This window comes from Scyliorhinus torazame, chromosome 24 (assembly GCF_047496885.1).
Source record: "Scyliorhinus torazame isolate Kashiwa2021f chromosome 24, sScyTor2.1, whole genome shotgun sequence".
NCBI classification, from domain to species: Eukaryota; Metazoa; Chordata; class Chondrichthyes; order Carcharhiniformes; family Scyliorhinidae; genus Scyliorhinus; species Scyliorhinus torazame.
Window position 1 is genome coordinate 38,314,352 of NC_092730.1, and position 18,452 is coordinate 38,332,803.

The 18,452-nt window shown below is 45.6% G+C and overlaps 1 protein-coding gene across 2 annotated transcripts; it reads right to left on the reverse strand.

The window, feature by feature from the left end:
• Positions 1 to 314: 314 nt before the first annotated feature.
• On the reverse strand, positions 315 to 15,903 carry LOC140400015 (histone H2B-like). Of its 2 annotated transcripts, XM_072489506.1 has the most exons (3): positions 15,786 to 15,903; positions 2,190 to 7,476; positions 315 to 850 (listed from the first exon to the last, which is right to left on the reverse strand). In XM_072489506.1, the coding sequence occupies exon 2, from the start codon at positions 7,402 to 7,404 to the stop codon at positions 7,018 to 7,020; it is 387 nt and encodes a 128-aa protein (XP_072345607.1). In that variant the 5' UTR covers positions 7,405 to 7,476; positions 15,786 to 15,903; the 3' UTR covers positions 315 to 850; positions 2,190 to 7,017. The 2 variants fall into 2 exon arrangements, with proteins under 2 accessions (XP_072345607.1, XP_072345608.1); XM_072489507.1 differs by lacking the exon at positions 15,786 to 15,903 and having other exon boundaries at positions 2,190 to 7,561.
• Between the last annotated feature and the right edge of the window lie 2,549 nt (positions 15,904 to 18,452).

Genomic DNA, 18,452 nt, shown 5'->3' on the forward strand with positions numbered 1-18,452 from the left:
TCAGCACGATGTTGCTTGGGATGGAGCATTTAGGATATGAAGAGAGGTGGATAGGCTTGTTTTCTCTCTCTCGCGGGAACAGAGATGATTGAGGGGTGATCTCATCGAGGTGTACAAGATTATGTTAGATATAGACAGGGCGGATAGGGAGCACCTGTTCCCCTCAGTCACAAGGGGACACTGTATTATTCTGTGATTCTGTTACAGATCAGATCTTGGAGGTATCGCTGCTGTATTCCCAGGAGGCGGTGGTGTGATCCGGAGAGCAAAAGCTTCCGTCGAGGACGGGGTTCTCAATAAGAACAAACTGGAGGTGTGGGATGTTAGAATCTGCTCAGCACTGATTCATTTTTATTCATTGTTGTGTCCTAGAATAAACACGTGGATTGTAGCGGTCCATTAAAAACAAAAATAGAATTCGGAAGTTTCTGGACAGTAACTTCACCATGTCCACGTTACATCACTCAGCATCCTCAGCTGCATCACACCTGGTCCACGTTTCCACAGCAGAGAGCAGTTTCACAGCAGAGAGTACATTTCCACTGGAGAGATCGCAGTTTCTCAGCAGAGCGCACAGTTCACGACAGAGAACACAGTCCCACAGCAGAGAACACAGTAACACAGCAGAGAGCACAGTTTCACAGCAGAGAACACAGTAACACAGCAGAGAGCACATTTCCACAGGAGAGGTCGCCGTTCCCCAGCAGAGCACTGTTCACAGCAGAGATCATATTCCACAGCAGAGAGCAGTTACACAGTAGAGATCTCGGTTCCACAGTAGAAATCACAGTTCAGCGGGAGAGAATATACTTAAATATCGGAAAGCAGTTTAATTAACATCAGGGAAGACCTTTCAATAACAGAGTGAAGATGCAGATAACACAGTTACACAAGAGGGGAGATTTTAGAACAAAGAACAAAGACAAAGAAAAGTACAGCAGAGGAACAGGCCCTTCGGCCCTCCAAGCCTGTGCCGACCATGCTGTCCATCTGAGCTAAAATCTTCTAGTCTTCCTGGGTCCGTATCCCTATATTCCCATCCTATTCATGTATTTGTCAAGATGCCCTTAAATGTCACTATCGCCCCTGCTTCCACCACCTCATCTGGCAGCGAGTTCCAGGCACCCACTACCCTCTGTGTAAAAAACCTGCCTCGTACATCTCCTGTAAACCTTGCCCCTCACACCTTAAACCTATGCCCCCCAGTAATTGACCCCTCTACCCTAGGAAAAAGCCTCTGACTATCCACTCTGTCTATGCCACTCATAATTTTGTAGACCTCTTTCAGGTCACCCCTCAACCTCCGTCGTTCCAGTGAGAACAAACCAAATTTATTTAACTGCTCCTCATAGCTAATGCCCTCCATACCAGGCAACATCCTGGCAAATTTCTTCTTCTGCACCCTCTCTAAAGCCTCCGCATCCTTCTGGTAGTGTGGCAACCAGAATTGAACACTATACTCCAAGTGTGGCCTAACTAAGGTCCTATACAGCTGCAACATGACTTGCCAATTCTTATAGTCAATGCCCCGGCCAATGAAGGCAAGCATGCCGTATGCCTTCTTGACTACCTTCTCCACCTGTGTTGCCCCTTTCAATGACCTGTGGATTAAACTCCATCTGCCATCTCTCCACCCAAGTCTCCAAACAATCTAAATCCTGCTGTATCCTCTGACAGTCCTCATCGCTATCCGCAATTCCACCAACCTTTTTGTCGTCTGCAAACTTACTAATCAGACCCGTTACATTTTCTTCCAAATCATTTATATATGCGACGAACAGCAAAGGTCCCAGCACCGAACCCTGCGGAACACCACTAGTCACAGCGCTCCAATTAGAAAAGCACCCTTCCATTGCTACTCTCTGCCTTCTATGACCTAGCCAGGTCTGTATCCATCTTGCCAGCTCACCCCTGATCCCATGTGACTTCACCTTTTGTACCAGTCTGCCATGAGGGACCTTGTCAAATGCTTTACTGAAGTCCATATAGACAACATCCACTGCCCTCCCTGCATCAATCATCTTCCAAAAACTCTATCAAGTTAGTGCGACATGACCTCCCCTTCACAAAACCGTGCTGCCTCTCTCTAATACGTCCATTTGCTTCCAAATGGGAGTAGATCCTGTCTCGAAGAATTCTCTCCAGTAATTTCCCGACCACTGACGTAAGGCTCACCGGCGCGTAGGTACCTGCATTATCCTTGCTCCCATTCTTAAACAAAGGAACAACATTGGCTATTCTCCAGTCCTCCAGGGCGTCACCTGAAGACAGAGAACACTGGAACTTAATGGGAACACTTTCTATATATGATCAGTCAGTCGAAGCTTGTGTGTTATCTTGTGTAAGGTGACAGTGTCCAGCTGCTGCGTGTGTTCAATTGTTGGTGAGTTACACAGTGGAATTGTGCCGCCAGGGTGCGCTGTCGAGCACATGTGGTCCTGATGAACAACACTGCCGAAGTGAGGAATTGTGTCGCTTCAACGCACTAATAACCATTAGAGCAGAGTGGCGCAGCGGAAGCGTGCTGGGCCCATAACTCAGAGGTCGATGGATCGAAACCATTCTCTGCTATTTGTTTTTTTTATACTTTCCGTTACAGTAAAAAGAAACATTTAGCTGCTCGCCACAAGTATATCTGACATTTCTTTCCAGGAAACGGGTTTTTACTCGGCTGGAAGGGGGTTCCAGCAAACACTTAATTTGTGCAACCAATGTCTGAAATGGCATTTACTCACACAGGGACACACGCTGTAAATGCTGCAAACACACAGGCTTTCCATGATTGCAGAATGTTCAGCACCATTCACAACTCCTCTGTTAATGAAACAGTCCATGTCCAAAGGCAGCAATCCTGGACAATGTCCAGGCTTGGGCTGAAACGTTCCAAGCAAAGACCATCTCTAATAAGTGAAAATCTAACCATCGCCCCTTGACATTCACCGGAATTCCCATCACTGAAACCCCACTGCCAACATCTGACTGATTGTCATTGGGCAGAAACTGAACTCTTCATATAAATACTGTGGCTAGAAGGCAAGCCAAAGACTCGGACTCCTGTGGCGAGGCACTCACTCCCTGACTCCCCAAACCCTGTCGACACAGCATAAATCAGGAATGTATTGGAATAATTTCCATTTCCTTTAATAGTTGCAATTTCAACAACACTGAATAGGTTTGACACCATCTAGGACAAGGCATCCTGCTTGATCGGCACCCCATCCATAAACACTCACTCGCTCCAGCACTGATGCAGAGTGGCAGCGTGTATACCAGCTACAGGATTCACTGCAGGAAGTCACCAAGGCTCCTTTGGCAACACCTTCCAAACCCACATCCACCACCATCTAGAGTGAACAAAGAACAAAGAAATGTACAGCACAGGAACAGGCCCTTCGGCCCTCCAAGCCCGTGCCGACCATGCTGCCCGACTAAACTACAATCGTCTACACTGTCCGGATCCCTCTATTCCCATCCTATTCATGTATTTGTCAAGATGCCCTTAAATATCACTATCATCCCTGCTTCCACCACCTCCCCTGGTAGCGAGTTCCAGGCACCCACTACCCTCTGCGTAAAACACTTGCCTCGGACATCTACTCTAAACCTTGCCGCTCTCACCATAAACCTATGCCCCCTAGTAATTGACCCCTCGACCCTGGGGAAAAGCCTCTGACTATCCACTCTGTCTATGCCCCTCATAATTTTTTAGACTTCTATCAGGTCTCCCCTCAACCTCCTTCGTTCCAGTGAGAACAAACCGAGTTTATTCAACCGCTCCTCATAGCTAATGCCCTCCATACCAGGCAACATTCTGGTAAATCTCTTCTGCACCCTCTCTGAAGCCTCCACATCCTTCTGGTAGTGTGGCGACCAGAATTGAACATTATACTCCAAGTGTGGCCTAACTAAGGTTCTATACAGCTGCAACATGACTTGCCAATTCTTATACTCAAAGCCCCGGCCAATGAAGGCAAACATGCCGTATGCCTTCTTGACTACCTTCTCCATCTGTGGTGCCCCTTTCAATGACCTGTGGACCTGTACTCCTAGATCTCTTTGACTTTCAATACACTTGAGTGTTCGACCATTCACTGTATATTCCCTACCTGCATTAGACCTTCCAAAATGCATTACCTCACATTTGTCCGGATTAAACTCCATCTGCCATCACTCCGCCCAAGTCTCCAAACAATCTAAACCCTGCTGTCTCCTCTGACAGTCCTCATCGCTATCCGCAATTCCACCAACCTTTGTGTCGTCTGCAAACTTACTAATCAGACCAGTTACACGTTCCTCCAAATCATTTATATATACTACAAGGGCGGCCAACACATAGCGACACCGCAAACTGGAGGCTCTACTCCAGCCACTCACCATCCTGTATTAGAACTATATCTCTGTTACTTCACTGTAGCTGGATTAATTTTATTTCTCTGATGTAATGTATCTGTCTCTGTGTATATCTCTGTCTGTACATGCGTGTTTCTATATATGTGTGTGTATCTGAGAATATGTGTGAATGTTTATGTGCCTGTGTCTGTATACCTGTGTTTGTGGGTGTGTACAACTGTGTGTGTATAATGCGTGTGACTCTGTATACTGTGTGTGTACACGTGTATATACCTGTGTGTGTATGTTTGTGTATCTGTGTGTGTGCAACTCTGTGTATAATGTGTGTGGGCCTGTACACTGTGTGTATACGTGTGATTGTATGTCATTATTGTTTCCTCTCTGAGAGTCTTTGAAACAATTCTAAATCTCTCAGAGGTACAATTGTTGAGTCTGATTGCTTTTTGTGATTGCTATTTATGAGTGAGTACAGTGTCTTTCAGCATCTTACTCTGAACAACCGTTTGAGAATAATCCTGAATCTGTCATGCTCCAGGACTCAGTGTCATGATGGATCTTAGTCTGAACACGTGTTTGAGGATTATCCTGTACCTGTCAGGCTCTGTGACTCAGTGGGAGGATGCGGTTCAGGATGTGACCTTTCAATCTCTGGGACAGTTTATAAGTTTGCCTTCATTCCACGTAAATTTCCAGCACAGAAAGAAACCATTGCTGTGGGAGGTTTGAAGCAAACAATGTGTGATAGTTTTGGACCAGCATTTAATATCAGAACACAATTGTGAAAGATAATGTAACCTTCAACCTGATACTGGATTGCTCTGGAAGTTTAACTCAGGCTGTACACATTGATTTGATCTGTGAGACTCAGTCTGATTCTGAGTCAGAATTTTGACATGAATGTAAAATGGACCACAGTCTGGAATTGCTGCAGTATCTTCCATCCGGAACAGAGTGAGTGAGGATTTTGCAATAGTTTGCAAGTTACAGCTCAGTTCATAGTCAGCGAAATTATATTGCATCTTTTATTTTCATAAATTAGGTGAGTTTTAAACGAGAATCAGAGTTTGTATCTTTGTCGCTTTCAGCATATCTCAATCTGAGAATGCACCTGATATTTGTGTTTGCAGCTAATGTATTTGTGAGGACACAGTCTGAGGATTAGTACAGCCACCCCTGATGTGAGTGGTGTGGCTGGTATTTCACTCGAATCTCAGAGTACATTATTACGGTTAATTGTGTAATTCTAAACCGGAATCCATGTGTCAGTTTTCTCTGATGTTGATTATTTCACTAAGCTGCTCCATTGATACAGTGATGATGAGAATGGGTGAGAATTTGCATTGGGATTTATGGGGCCTCCTGTCAGTGGAACTGAGTTAGGGTGACATGGACACAGCGTCTGTCTCTCCTGCTGTTTGATTGATGGGTTGAAAATGTGTCTCTGGAACTGTTTCTGCTGCCTGAGACTGTGGAACTGATGATCTGTCTGTGTCTCTTTGCTCTGTCAGTGACAATGTACGGATTGTGTGTGGGAAGGAGCTGGCGACACTCTTCCCTGTAACTTGTGTGGAGGAAACATCACATTTATTCATCTTCAGAATATTCTGGTTTTTGTCTGTGGAAACAAATTATATTTTAAAACTCAAGTACAGTCAACAATTAACCAATCACAGGCCAGGGAGAAGAATGTGGAGGTTTTGATTGGCTGACATTTTCAAATTCGAAACTCCCGCCAATTTCAGTGCAGGAAAGTCCCAAATAACGGAACGGCTCCATGTTCAGGAAACTATTTGAATCTCACACTTGGTGATCTGTTTATTGATTTTTCCATCCCAGAATCCGGGCGCTATTTTCGGAACAGTTTTAATTTGTCAATCTCTTATCTGTAACCGGCGGTAATAAGACCCCGTTCAGCAATTTAAAACGGAGCAAATCTCAGCTCACTGCAAAAGCAGAAACAGAGATTACCAACCAACTCCTTCACACAGGCTTCACAGGGACAGAGGGAAAGGGCTGATTTCTGAGCCTCTCCTGAAAGCGGCCGGGAATGTTACACTGGGAAGTGTGGAGAGAATCCCCGACTCTATCCAGCCGGTGGAACAGGTAGCTTTGTGTCCGGAGAATAGGGAGGGCCGGGGAGAGGCAGATCTTAAAGCGTTACATTGGACTCAGGTCCTGTGTGTGCTCAAATCTCGATGATTCCGTCCCTGGGAAAACTGCGGAATAAACAGATCAGCGCGAAAATAACCTCTTCATTCCCGCCTTTACTGTGTCCCGAGAGCGGGAAACACATCACCCGAGAGAAAAAATAGTAATTTCCTTATGAGTTTAACTCACCAGTTGTTAAACTCTGAATATAGTTATCATTAAATTGAAATAATTCCCTCCTGAAATTGTGTTTCTCCTCATTGTCCGTCACAAATGCCAGACTGCGTTTAAAATCGGCTCTCAATTCAGTTTGATTCTCTTCTGTGTGAAACTGTCTGTGACGGGCGGGTATGAAGCCACATTCACAACATTCTGGAACGGGACAAATCTCTCTCCTCCACAAAGAGATTTCTCATCAAGTCAATGCGGGAAAAGATGGTGCAGCTTTTTCACAGAGATTGTGGGTGGCTCTTAAAAGAGCCGTTGTGTTTGGGGTGGTTTTCAGTCCATTGTGGAATTTTACTTGGAGCTGGTGTACTTGGTCACCGCCTTTGTCCCTTCCGACACGGCGTGCTTGGCCAGTTCCCCGGGCAGCAGCAGGCGCACGGCGGTCTGGATCTCCCGGGAGCTGATGGTACGGCGCTTGTTGTAATGGGCCAGGCGGGAAGCCTCACCCGCGATGCGCTCGAAAATATCGCTGACGAACGAATTCATGATGCTCATGGCCTTGGAGGAGATGCCGGTGTCGGGGTGAACCTGCTTCATCACTTTGTAGATGTAGATGGAGTAACTCTCCTTCCTCGACCTTCGCCGCTTCTTGCCGCCCTTTACTGCAGGTTTCTTAATGACTTTCTTGGCTCCCTTCTTGGAAGCTGGTTTTGATGTTGGTTTCTTCTCGTCAGCCATCTTCAATTTCACCCAGAAATAAAGCAAACCCCTTCCGAGCGCTGATCAAATAGACAGAGCCTCACATCTATGCTAATGAGGAATGGGGAAAGGAATGATTGTGATTGGACATTGTGAGAATGAGGACAGCCAGTTATGTTCTGTTCATTTGATTGGATATAACAACAGTCCAATCGGATTTAGGATTTTCCACCAATCAGAAACCAGCTTACTACAAACAGGAAATACATTTCAGAAAGAATGTCTCCAGTCCCAGTTTGTCAGTGTGTAAAGATCCACCGGGGAAAGTGACCTGGCTGTCGGTGAGAGGGACCCTTCACCACAGAGGGATTTACAACACCAGGTTAAAGTCCAACAGGTTTGTTTCGATGTCACTAGCTTTCGGAGCGCTGCACCTTCCTCAGGTGAATGTAGAGGTATGTTCCACAAACATATATATAGACAAATTCAAAGATGCCAGACAATGCCTGGAATGTGAGCATTAGCAGATGATCCCGTACCAGCCTCCCCGAACAGGCGCCGGAATGTGGCGACTAGGGGTTTTTCACAATAACTTCATTGAAGCCTACTTGCGACAATAAGCGATTTTCATTTCATTTTTTTTCATTTCATTAAATCTTTACAGATCGAGAGATGGGGTAACCCCAGGTTAAAGAGGTGTGAATTGTGTCAAGTGAATTGTGACACAATTCAAACCCCTTTAACCTGGGCTTACCCCATCTCTGGATCTGTAAAGATTGTCTGGCATCTTTGAATCTGTCTGTATATATGTTTCTGGAACATACCTGATTATGTATGTAATATTATTCATGTACAGGGGGGGGGGAGGGGGATATGGAGGGTTGTTTTTCTGGACTGTGTTTTGTACTTTACCCTGGTGGGTTTCTTTTTCATTTTGTTATTGATATTTTATGAAAACCTTCAATAAAAATGTTTTAAAATAAAATAAAATAATTGTGGGAGGGTTAATGATGATGTGATTAGGCAAGAATTAGGAAGCATAAGATGGGAACAGAAACTGTCAGGGAAAAGCACAAATGAAAAGTGGAGCTTGGTCAAGGAACAAATACTGCGTGTCCTTGATAGGTATGTCCCTGTCTGGCAGGGAGCAAATGGCCGTGAGAGGGGACCATGGTTCACAAAAGAGGTTGAATGTCTTGTCAAGAGGAAAAAGGAAGCGTATGTAAGGATGAGAAAACAAGGTTCAGTAGGGTTGCTTGAGGGTTAGGAGGTAGCAAGGAACTAGCTTAAAAAAGAGCTTAGGAGAGCTAGGAGGGGGCATGAGAAGTCCTTGGCGGGTCGGATCAAGGAAAATCACAAGGCTTTTTACTCTTATGTGAGAAATAAAAGAATGACCAGGGTGAGGTTAGGGCCGGTCAAGGACAGTAGTGGAAATTTCTGTGTGGCATCAGAAGAGACAGAAGAGGCGTTGAATGAATACTTTTCTTCAGTATTCACCGAAGAGAGGGGCTATGCTATTTGTGATTTTAATAAATGACTTGGAGGAGGGGGCTGAAGGGTGGGTCAGTAAATTTGCTGATGACACCAAGATTGGTGGAGTAGTGGATGAGGTGGAGGGCTGTTGTAGGCTGCAAAGAGACATTGATATGATGCAGAGCTCGGCCGAAAAATGGCAGATGGAGTTTAACCCCTGCTAAGTGCGAGGTGATTCATTTTGGTCGGACAAATTTGAATGCGGATTACAGGGTCAACGGCAGGGTTCTGAGGAATGTGAAGGAACAGAGAGGTCTTGGGGTTCATGTCCACAGATCTCTGAAGGTTGCCACTCAAGTGGACAGAGCCGTGAAAAAGACCTATAGTGTGTTAGTTTTTATTAACAGGGGGCTTGAGTTTAAGAGCCGTTGGGTTATGCTGCAACTGTACAGGACCCTGATGAGACCACATTTAGAGTATTGTGTGCAGTTCTGGTCACCTCATTATAGGAAGGATGTGGAAGCATTGGAAAGGGTGCAGAGGAGGTTTACCAGGATACTGCCTGGATTGGAGGGTAGGTCTTATGAGGAAACGTTGATGAATCTAGAGCTTTTCTCATAGGAGCGAAGGAGGATGAGAGGCGACTTAATCGAGGTTGAAAGATGATGAGGGGGATAGATAGAGTGGACGTTCAGAGACTATTTCCTCGGGTGGATGTAGCTGTTACAAGGGGGCATAACTATAAGGTTTGGGGTGGGAGATATAGGAGGGATATCCGAGGTAGGTTCTTTACTCAGAGAGTGGTTAGAGTGTGGAATGGACTGCCTGCTGTGATAGTGGAGTCGGACATTTAGGAACTTTCAAGCGGTTATTGGATAGGCACATGGAGCACACCAGAATGACAGGCAGTGGGATAGCTTGATCTTGGTTTCGGACAAAGCCCGGCACAACATCGAGGGCCGAAGGGCCTGTTCTGTGCTGTACTGTTCTATGTTCTAACAACACCAGGTTCAAGTCCCACAGGTGGTGCTTCGAAACAAACCTTTTGGACTTTAACCTGGTGTTGTAAGACTTCTTACTGTGCTCACCCTAGTCCAACGGTGGCATCTCCACATCATCTCTGTGATATATAACACATTTTACTGCTCAGTAACAGGTGTTGGAGAGTGTGCGAGTGTGTGTTTTATCCTCACTGTCTGTCTATCATATACAACATACTTTGCTGCTCACTGATCAGTTGCTGGAGTGTGTGAGTATGTGAGAGTGGCGAGAGTGTGTTTTACCCTCACTGTCCCCCTGAGACATACAATGCATATTTAACTGCTTACTGCTCAGTGACTGGTGTGTGTGAGAGATAGTGTCTGTATGAGAGTGTGAAGTTGTGATTTGCCCTCATTGTTTCTCGGTGATATATGATACTTACTGGTGTGTGTGAGAGTGTGTGTGAGATCTCTCAGTCATGTCTAACACATTGTAATATTCTGTTACCGGTGTGTGTGTGAGCGAGAGAGTGTGAGCAGAAGTGTGTGTGTGGGTATCAGTTTTCTCCTCACTGTCTCTGTGGTATATAATGCATATATTAGTGTCTGCTGCTCAGTCATTGATATGTTTCAGACTGGGTGTGCATGAGAGAGAGCGGGTGTGCATGAGAGAGAGAGCGGGTGTGCATGAGAGAGAGAGTGGGTGTGCATGAGGAGAGCGGGTGTGCGTGAGAGAGAGCGGGTGTGTGAGAGAGAGAGCGGGTGTGTGAGAGAGAGAGCGAGTGTGTGAGAGAGAGCGGGTGTGCGTGAGAGAGAGCGGGTGTGCGTGAGAGAGAGCGGGTGTGCGTGAGAGAGAGCAGGTGTGCGTGAGAGAGAGGGCGGGTGTGTGAGAGAGAGCGGGTGTGTGAGAGAGAGAGTGGTTGTGCGTGAGAGAGAGTGGGTGTGCGTGAGAGAGAGTGGTTGTGCGTGAGAGAGAGTGGTTGTGCGTGAGAGAGAGTGGTTGTGCGTGAGAGAGAGTGGGTGTGTGTGAGAGAGAGCGGGTGTGTGTGAGAGAGAGCGGGTGTGTGTGAGAGAGAGCGGGTGTGTGTGAGAGAGAGCGGGTGTGCGAGAGAGAGAGCGGGTGTGCGAGAGAGAGAGCGGGTGTGCGAGAGAGAGAGCGGGTGTGCGAGAGAGAGAGCGGGTGTGCGAGAGAGAGAGCGGGTGTGCGAGAGAGAGAGCGGGTGTGCGAGAGAGAGAGCGGGTGTGCGAGAGAGAGAGCGGGTGTGCGAGAGAGAGAGCGGGTGTGCGTGAGAGAGAGCGTGTGGGCGTGAGAGAGAGCGTGTGGGCGTGAGAGAGAGCGTGTGTGCGTGAGAGAGAGCGGGTGTGCGTGAGAGAGAGCGGGGGTGCGTGAGAGAGAGCGGGTGTGCGTGAGAGAGAGCGGGTGAGAGAGCGAGTGAGCCTATGTGTATTTAACCCTCATTGTCTCTCTTTGATATATAACACATATTTTGCTGTTGCTGCTCAGTTACTGGGGTGTGTGGTGAGAATGTGTTTGACCATCACTGTCTCTGTGATATATGATGCATATTTTACTGCTCCCTGCTCAGTTACTGTTGTGAGAGTGTGTGAATATGAGAGTGTGTGAGTATGAGAGTATGTGAATATGAGAGTGTGTGTGAGAGAATGTGTCACTGTGTGTTTGGGAGTGTCTGAGTGGGAGAAATAGTCTGTGTGAGTGTGTGTGTGTTTTACCTTCATTGTCTCGGTGATAAAAAACACATATTTTACTGCTCAGTTACTGATGTGCGAATGTGTGTTTTACCCCCACTGACCCTCTGCTATATAAAACGCATATTTAACTGCTTACTGCTCAGTGACTGGTGTGTATGTGTGTGTGTGAGAGAGAGTCTGCGAAAGAAGCAGCAAGAGTGAGAGAGAGAGAGCGTGAGTGTGTGGGAGAGTTAGTGTTTGCAAGAGAAATAGAGTGAGAGTGTGTTTTACCGGCACTGTCTCTCCGCGATAGATAATGCATATTTTTCCGCTCAGTTACTGGTGTGAGTGTGTGAATGAGATAGCGTATGAGTGTGTGAGAGACAGAATGTATGTGAGAGAAGTAAATATGAGTTATATAGCATAAAGAGTCAGTGAGGGTAAAGACACACTCTCACTCTCAACATTCACTATCTCTCACACACACAGACCTGTAACTGAGCAGGAAGCACAAGACTATTCATTATATATCACAGAGAGACAGTGAGGTTACTACACGCACTCATGGATAGATAGTCCCAAAAGATGTGCTGTTAGGTAATTTGGACATTCTGAATTCTCCCTCCGTGTACCCAAACAGGTGCCAGAATGTGGCGACTAGGGGATTTTCACAGGAACTTCATTGCCGTGTTAATGGAAGCCTACTTGTGACAATAAAGATTATTAGACGATAGAGTCATATTAACCTCACTGTCTCTCTGCAATATATAATGAATATTTTACTGCTTACTGTTCAGTTACTGGTGTGTGGGTGTGTGAGCGAGAGTGTGTGAGTATATTAGTGACTGTGTGTGTGTTTATTCTTACTGTTCAGTTGCTGGCGTGTGAGAGAGAGTGTGTGCGAGTTTTATCCTTAATGTCTCTCGATGATATATATATCACATATTTTAATACTTACTGCTCAGTTACTGGTGCGTGAGAGTGAATGGGTGTGTGTGAGAGAGAGTGAGAGAGAGGAGAGAGAGACAGAGTTGATATTTAATGATTATTGTGCCACTGTTGCTGGTGAGTGAGAGTGTGTGAGTGAAAGTGTGAGTTTTATGCTCAGTGTTTCTATGAAATAAAACATATCTTACTGCTCAGTTATTGTTGTGTTAATGTGTTAGACATATTTAACTGCTTACCACCGGTATGTGTGTGAGTGAGAGTGACTGAGTGTGTGTGAAAGAGAGTCTGTGCGTGTGTATGAGAGAGGGAGCATCTGTGTGTGAGAGATAGCGTGTGTGTGACAGTGTGCGAGTGTGTGTTTTTCTGTGATTATATAACAAATATTTTACAGCTTACTGCTCAATTAATGTGTGTGTGTGTGTGTGGGAGAGCATGAGTGAGATAGTGTGTGTGAGATGGAGGGAGTGTGGGTGAGATTTTTATCCTCACTGTCTCTCTATGTTATAGACACATATTTTACAGCGTACTGCTCAGTTAATGGTGTGTGTGAGTGCCAGTGTCTGTGTGAGAGAGATTGAGTGTAAGTTTTATCCTCACCGTCTCTGTGATGTATTACACATATTTTACTGCTTATGGCTCAATTCCTGGTGTGTGAGAGTGTGTGAGAGAGGGTGAGTCTGTGAGTATGTGTGAGGGATGGTGAATGTGTGTGAGAGCAACAGGGTGAAAAGTGGATGTGCTGCTGATGGGCAGCAGGGTGGCACAGTGGTTAGCACTGCTGCCTCACAGCACCAGAGGCTGGGTTTGATTCTGACCTCAGGCGCCTGTCTGTGCGGAGTTTGGGTTTCCTCCGGGTGCTCCAGTTTCCTCCCACAGTCCAAAGATGTGCAGGTTAGGTTGGTTCAATAGGCTAAACTGTCCCTCGGTAGGGTTACAAGGAGATCGTGGGAGATTGGTCTTCGGGTAGCCTGCTCATTCAAAAGGTCAATGCAGACTCGATGGGTTGAATGGCCTCCTTCTGCATTGTCGGGTTTCTATGAGAGAGAGTGTTTTACCCCCTCCCCCCCGCCCCCCCATCTCCTTTGATACACTTCGTCCTGAGTGCTAAATCTATCTGTTTCTTAAAAAGGGCAGCACGGTAGCATTGTGGATAGCACAATTGCTTCACAGCTCCAGGGTCCCAGGTTCGATTCCGGCTTGGGTCACTGTCTGTGCAGAGTCTGCACATCCTCCCCGTATGTGCGTGGGTTTTCTCCGGGTGCTCCGGTTTCCTCCCAAAATCCAAAAATGTGCAGGTTAGGTGGATTGGCCATGATAAATTGCCCTTAGTGTCCAAAATTTCCCTTAGTGTTGGGTGGGGTTACTGGGTTATGGGGATAGGGTGGAGGTGTGGGATTAAGTAGGATGCTCTTTCCAAGAGCCGGTACAGACTCGATGGGCTGAATGGCCTCCTTCTGCACTGTAAATTCAATGATTAAAAAGAAAAAGACCCTCACTGATTCTCTCTGATTTATAACAAATATTTTACTGCTTACAGCACACACACACACTCTCTCCCTCTCACACACACACACACACTCCAGTCACTGAGCAGTAATCAATTAAATATGCAATATATACCACAGAGATACAGTGAGGGTAAAACATGCACTCACTCTCTCACTCAGTCACACAGCAGTAACTGAGCAGTAAGCTGTAAAATGTGTTATACATCATAGAGAGACAGTGAGGGTAAAGCACACACACTCACATATTTTACAGCTTACTGCAAAGTTACTGCTGTGTGACTGAGTGAGAGTGTGAGTGAGAGAGTGAGTGCATGTTTTACCCTCACTGTATCTCTGTGGTATATATTGCATATTTAATTGATTACTGCTCAGTGACTGGTGTGTGTGTGTGAGAGAGGGAGAATGTGTGTGTGAGAGAGAGAGTGTGAGCGAGTGTGTATTAACCTCACAGTCTCTGTGATATACAATTAATATATTCTTGATTACTGCTCAGTTATTGATTTGTGAGTGTGTGGGAGAGACAGTGCATGGATGTGTGTGAGTGTATGAGAGACAGAGTGTGAGTGAGTGTGTATAAACCTCTCTGTTTCTGTGTGCGATATATGACATATTTTACTGCTTAATGCTCAGTTATTGGTGTGTGTGTGTTTCACCCTCAGACTCCCTGTGATATTCACTGCATATATAGTGCTTCCTGCTGAGTTACTTGTGAGTGAGCATGTGCATGAGAAAACACGAGTGTGTGTTTTACCCTCACTGTCTATTTATGATATATGGCATATTTTACTGCTTCTTGCTCAGTTGTTGGTGTCTGAATGTGTGAGTGTGTATTCCACGGTAGCTGTCTGTCTTTGTTATAGGTCAAGTGTTAGGGGGAACTTAATTTGACTCACTAACACTCTGTCTCTGTGCTTGCATTTGTAGCTGTCTGTCTCTGTTATGGGATTCTGGGTTTAATCTCTATCTGTAATATTATTTACAGATACACGAGAGGACAGGTAATCTCAGTCTGTCCACCTCTCTGATGTGCAAGATTTTACTGTGTTTTCTGTACTTGTCAATATCTGTTTTGTGAGTTAAGGGTGAACATTCTGTTCAGTATTCATCCTCCATTATTACTTTTAGTGATAACATTGATATGTTAAATGATCTATTTCCATGTCTGTTTCATGAGAATGAACTGTACCATTATATCTGAGATTGTGTGAGATATTTGGATGGGAATTTTATATTTTGTTTTGGGAGGTATCTCAGTAGAAGTTTATAATTATTTTGGCACTTTTCAATCAGCTGTACTATCCGACCTTTTACTTGTACCAAAGGTTCACAACTTGTGAGATGAAAGGATGGCCTGACAATTTTATAGGTGTCCCTTTGGAGAACAATGTAAATGCATCATTTTTCTGTTAATGCCTTATTCAAGTGCTTTGCTTCTGATATATTTTAAACTAAGAAAGTTAAAAAAAAGTGCCAATGGATACTTGCACATTGATTGCTGAATCTATAGCCTAATTAATACTATACTGATTACTTTACAGATGAAACGCTGTTGTCAAAAGTTGATCCAACATTCCATGAGAGAGTAGGGGTGAATTGTGGAAAATTATGCAACCTGTCCTCTCGTGTATCTGTAAATAATATTTACATTTTCTCCAGAAGTCCAGATTTACTTGAATTTCTTCAATTGGATAATGAGGACTGTTGGATTGGACATGTTCATCTGGGACTTGAGGTCTCTGCGAATCTGACTGCTTCTGCTCTGTGACGGTGGAGCTGATGTTGTGTCTGTGTCTCTGCAATGTTGGATTAATATTGTACTTACTGTCAGTTAGAAGGAGACGGCTGTACATTCACGTTGCTGAGGAATCATCATCATCATCTTGGAACTCATCTTTTCATCGGTTGAACGAGGAAGAAGAAAAAAAAATTCTTGTAAGTTAGGGTCAGATGAGGCCAATGATAGATCAATCTATTTTTTCAACTGATAATCAGTAAAATAAAGAAAATACTCTCCAAATCCTAACCCAGAATCAGACAAATAAGCCAGGCCCAGAAAAAGCTCTCCCTCCACCCCCCCCCCCCCCCCCCGTTCACTCCAAGTCCCGGAACAAGATCGTGCTCCGCTGCGCCTCTTGCAAAACAGCGCCCGATTTTCCCTGAACACCCCCCGAGTCAGTAATGATCTCTGAGCCTCTTTGCTCACACTCCCAGATGGATGTGCTGCTGCAATGAGAACGCTGTTTCCTCGCTGACCTGGGCCCTGACATTGACATTTCACTCAGTTTCAACAAAGCGATTCCACTCACTGACCAAATGGAGTGTGCGGGAGAGGGGCTGCGCATGCGCTCTAAATATCTGAATGACGACAGGCAAGCGGTTAGGCCGGGCATGCGCAGATCCCCCAGCAATTCCGCGTTGAGAATCAATTCCCATTTCACTGTCATCGCATAGAGAGCAAAACATCCGAGAGAGCCCGTGTTGGGGGGACTGTGTGTGTGGCTGCAAATGGCCCTGCGCCCTCGGGCTCAACCAATCACCTTTGTAGCTGTCTGTTTGTCCCAATGTGAGGTTCAATTTGCAGTCATTGCCTGCAGCTTGTTTGTTATTACACTGTCACTCAGCCCCTCAAACTCACACTTTCTGCAAACTACCATTTCACTGACTGACTTCATTTTTCATAGAAGCACACAATTTATTTTCAAAAATATACTTCATTTATAAAATCCCTTGAAATAAACATGGTCAAACATTTCAAATTGTCATCACAATAACATGGTTTCGTACAATAATATTTACATTTTCTCCAGAGCTCCAGATTTACTTGAATTTCTTCAGTTGGATAATGAGGACATTACACACATTTCATTATTTACATTACAATTCTTCTCAAAATATTTACATCAGTCATGTTCCACCCTGTAAAGCTTCAATAATTTTAAACATTTAGTGTTAATCACACATACGAGGTGGATTTTACACAGTTACCAGCCCCTCTTTAGTGTTACTCACACAGACCCGGGGTTTTACCCGGTTACCAGCCTCTTGGTGTACATTTGCTGCAAGAACTTACACAGTGGCCTTTCTCCATTGAGCCTTGGTGCCGGGTACCCCAAGCTTGAGTGCGTCCCTCAGCACGTAGTCCTGGACTTTGGAATGTGCTAGACTGCAACACTCAGTCGAGGCCAATTCTTTACCCTGGAAGATCAACAGGTTACGGGCAGACCAAAGAGAGTCTTTCACCGAGTTTATGATCCTCCAGCAGCAGTTGATGTTTGTCTCAGTGTGTCCCCCTGGGAATAGCCCGTAGAGCACAGAATCCTGTGTCACAGAGCTGCTCGGGCTGAACCTGGACAAATCCCACTGCATCTCTTAAATGAAGAACAATACAGCACAGGAGCAGGACCTTCGGCCGTCCAAACCTGTACCGGTCATGATACCAAACTTTGCCAAAACCCTCAGCACTTCCTTTTGCCGTATCCCTCTCTACCCATCCGATCCATGTGTTTGTCAAGATGATTTTTGACCGCCATAATGTAGCTGCTTCCACAACCTCCCCTGGCAACGCGGTCCATGCTCTCCCCACTGTCTGCGTAAAAAACCTGCCTCGCACATCCTCTGTAAACTTTACCCTGTGCACCTTAAATCTATGCCCCCTGGTGACTGGCCCCTCCACCCTGGGAAAGATTGCCTGCCCATTCACTCTGTCCATGCCGCTCATAATTTTGTCGGCCTTTATCAGATCACACCTCCGTCTTTCTAATGAAAACAGTCCGAGTCTATTCAGCCTCTCCATAAAGCTCACTTTCCAGACCAGGCAACAGCCTGATAAACCTCCTCTGCATCCTCTCCAAAGCCTGCACAGTAAGGTGGCGACCAGAATTGTGCACAATATTCCAAGTGCGTCCTTACCAAGGTTCTGTACAGCTGTAGCATAACTTGCCAGTTTTTATACTTAATGCCCCGTCCAATGAAAGCTGGCATTCCGTCTGCTTTGTTGACAACCTTGTCCACTTCCGTTGCCGCCTTCAAAGATCTGTGGACCTGCGTGCCCAGATCTCTACGACTTTCTGTATTCCTAAGAATTTTGCCATTTACGGTATATTTCCCCTCTATGTTAAACCTACCAAAATGCATTACCTCCCGTTTGTCCAGATTAAACTCCATTTGCCATTTCTCTGCCCAAGTCTCCATCCTATGTATGTCCTGCTGTATCCTCTGACAATCCTCAACACTCTCTGCCACTCCCACCAACCTTGGTATCATCCATGAACTTTCACTCTCCAGACCTCATTTGGAAAGGCACATTCCACATGGAGGCGAGTGACCGTTTCGCGCCCCCCTCCCCCCCAGCCACTTCGAGGGCAGCGTGTGACGGCGTTGAGACTTCGGGAGTGCAGGATGGATCTGCCGGGAGAGTCCTGCTCACCACCAGCCAAGCTGGGGCTTGGTGCTTGTTTGAAAGTTCTGGTGATGAGATGATCTGCCAGAT

What these genes read in the sequence shown, in the direction of transcription:
- LOC140400015 (XM_072489506.1), bottom strand. Translation starts at nt 7,404, where the DNA reads ATGGCTGACGAGAAGAAACCAACATCAAAACCAGCTTCCAAGAAGGGA.